General features: G+C 43.7%; 1 protein-coding gene across 1 annotated transcript in view; it reads right to left on the reverse strand.

The window, feature by feature from the left end:
• Window positions 1-473: 473 nt before the first annotated feature.
• EMH_0094930 (uncharacterized protein) overlaps window positions 474-689 on the reverse strand; it is a gene marked incomplete at both ends in the record, with an annotated part of 1,189 nt that continues 973 nt past the window's right edge. Inside the window, one exon of the mRNA XM_013502167.1 lies at window positions 474-687. Within this exon, the coding sequence (XP_013357621.1) occupies window positions 474-687 (214 nt within the window). The remainder of the gene's footprint in view (window positions 688-689) is intronic.

Consider the following 689-nt stretch of genomic DNA (forward strand, 5'->3'; position numbering starts at 1 on the left):
ATATATATATATATATATATATATATAAATTTTTGTTTCATTTATAAGAAAATAAATAAAAAAAATAGATGTGTTTACTATTATTTATTTATTTTTATTAATTTATTTTTATTTTTTTTTTTTATTTTTTTGTTTTTTTTATTTTTTTATTTTTATTTTTTTTGTTTTACTTTAAAGGAGCCCACAAAAGCGGTTTGTTGCTGCTGCTGCAGCTGCTGCTGCTGCTGCTGCTGTTGCTGCAGTAGCTGCTGCTGCTGCTGCTGTTTGTGCTGCTGCAGCACCTGTAGCATCAGCTACTGCTTCTGCTGCTGCAGCAGCTGCAGCAGCAACTGCTGCTTTTGCTGCTGCTGCAGCTGCAGCATCATCTGCTGCCTGTGCTGCTGCTGTTACAGCAGCAGCAGCTGCTGCTATTGCTGCTGCTAGTGCTGCTGCTGCTATTGCTGCTGCTATTGCTGCTGCTATTACTGCTGCTGCTATAGCTGCTGCAGCTGCTGCACATGAAGGGCTCTGCTGCAGCTGCTGCTGTTGCTGCTGCTGTTATTTGCTGCAGCAGCAGCAGCAGCAGCAGCAGCTGCTGCTGCTGCTGTGTTTTTGTCTGTCGGCTGTATGGAGTCTTCAGCAGCAGCAGCAGGATCCTCAACCATTGCTGCTGCAGCCATTGCTGCTGCTGCTGCTACTTCCTTCTCTTC

Source organism: Eimeria mitis, genomic scaffold, assembly GCF_000499745.2.
Source record: "Eimeria mitis Houghton genomic scaffold, Emh_scaff8430, whole genome shotgun sequence".
NCBI classification, from domain to species: Eukaryota; Apicomplexa; class Conoidasida; order Eucoccidiorida; family Eimeriidae; genus Eimeria; species Eimeria mitis.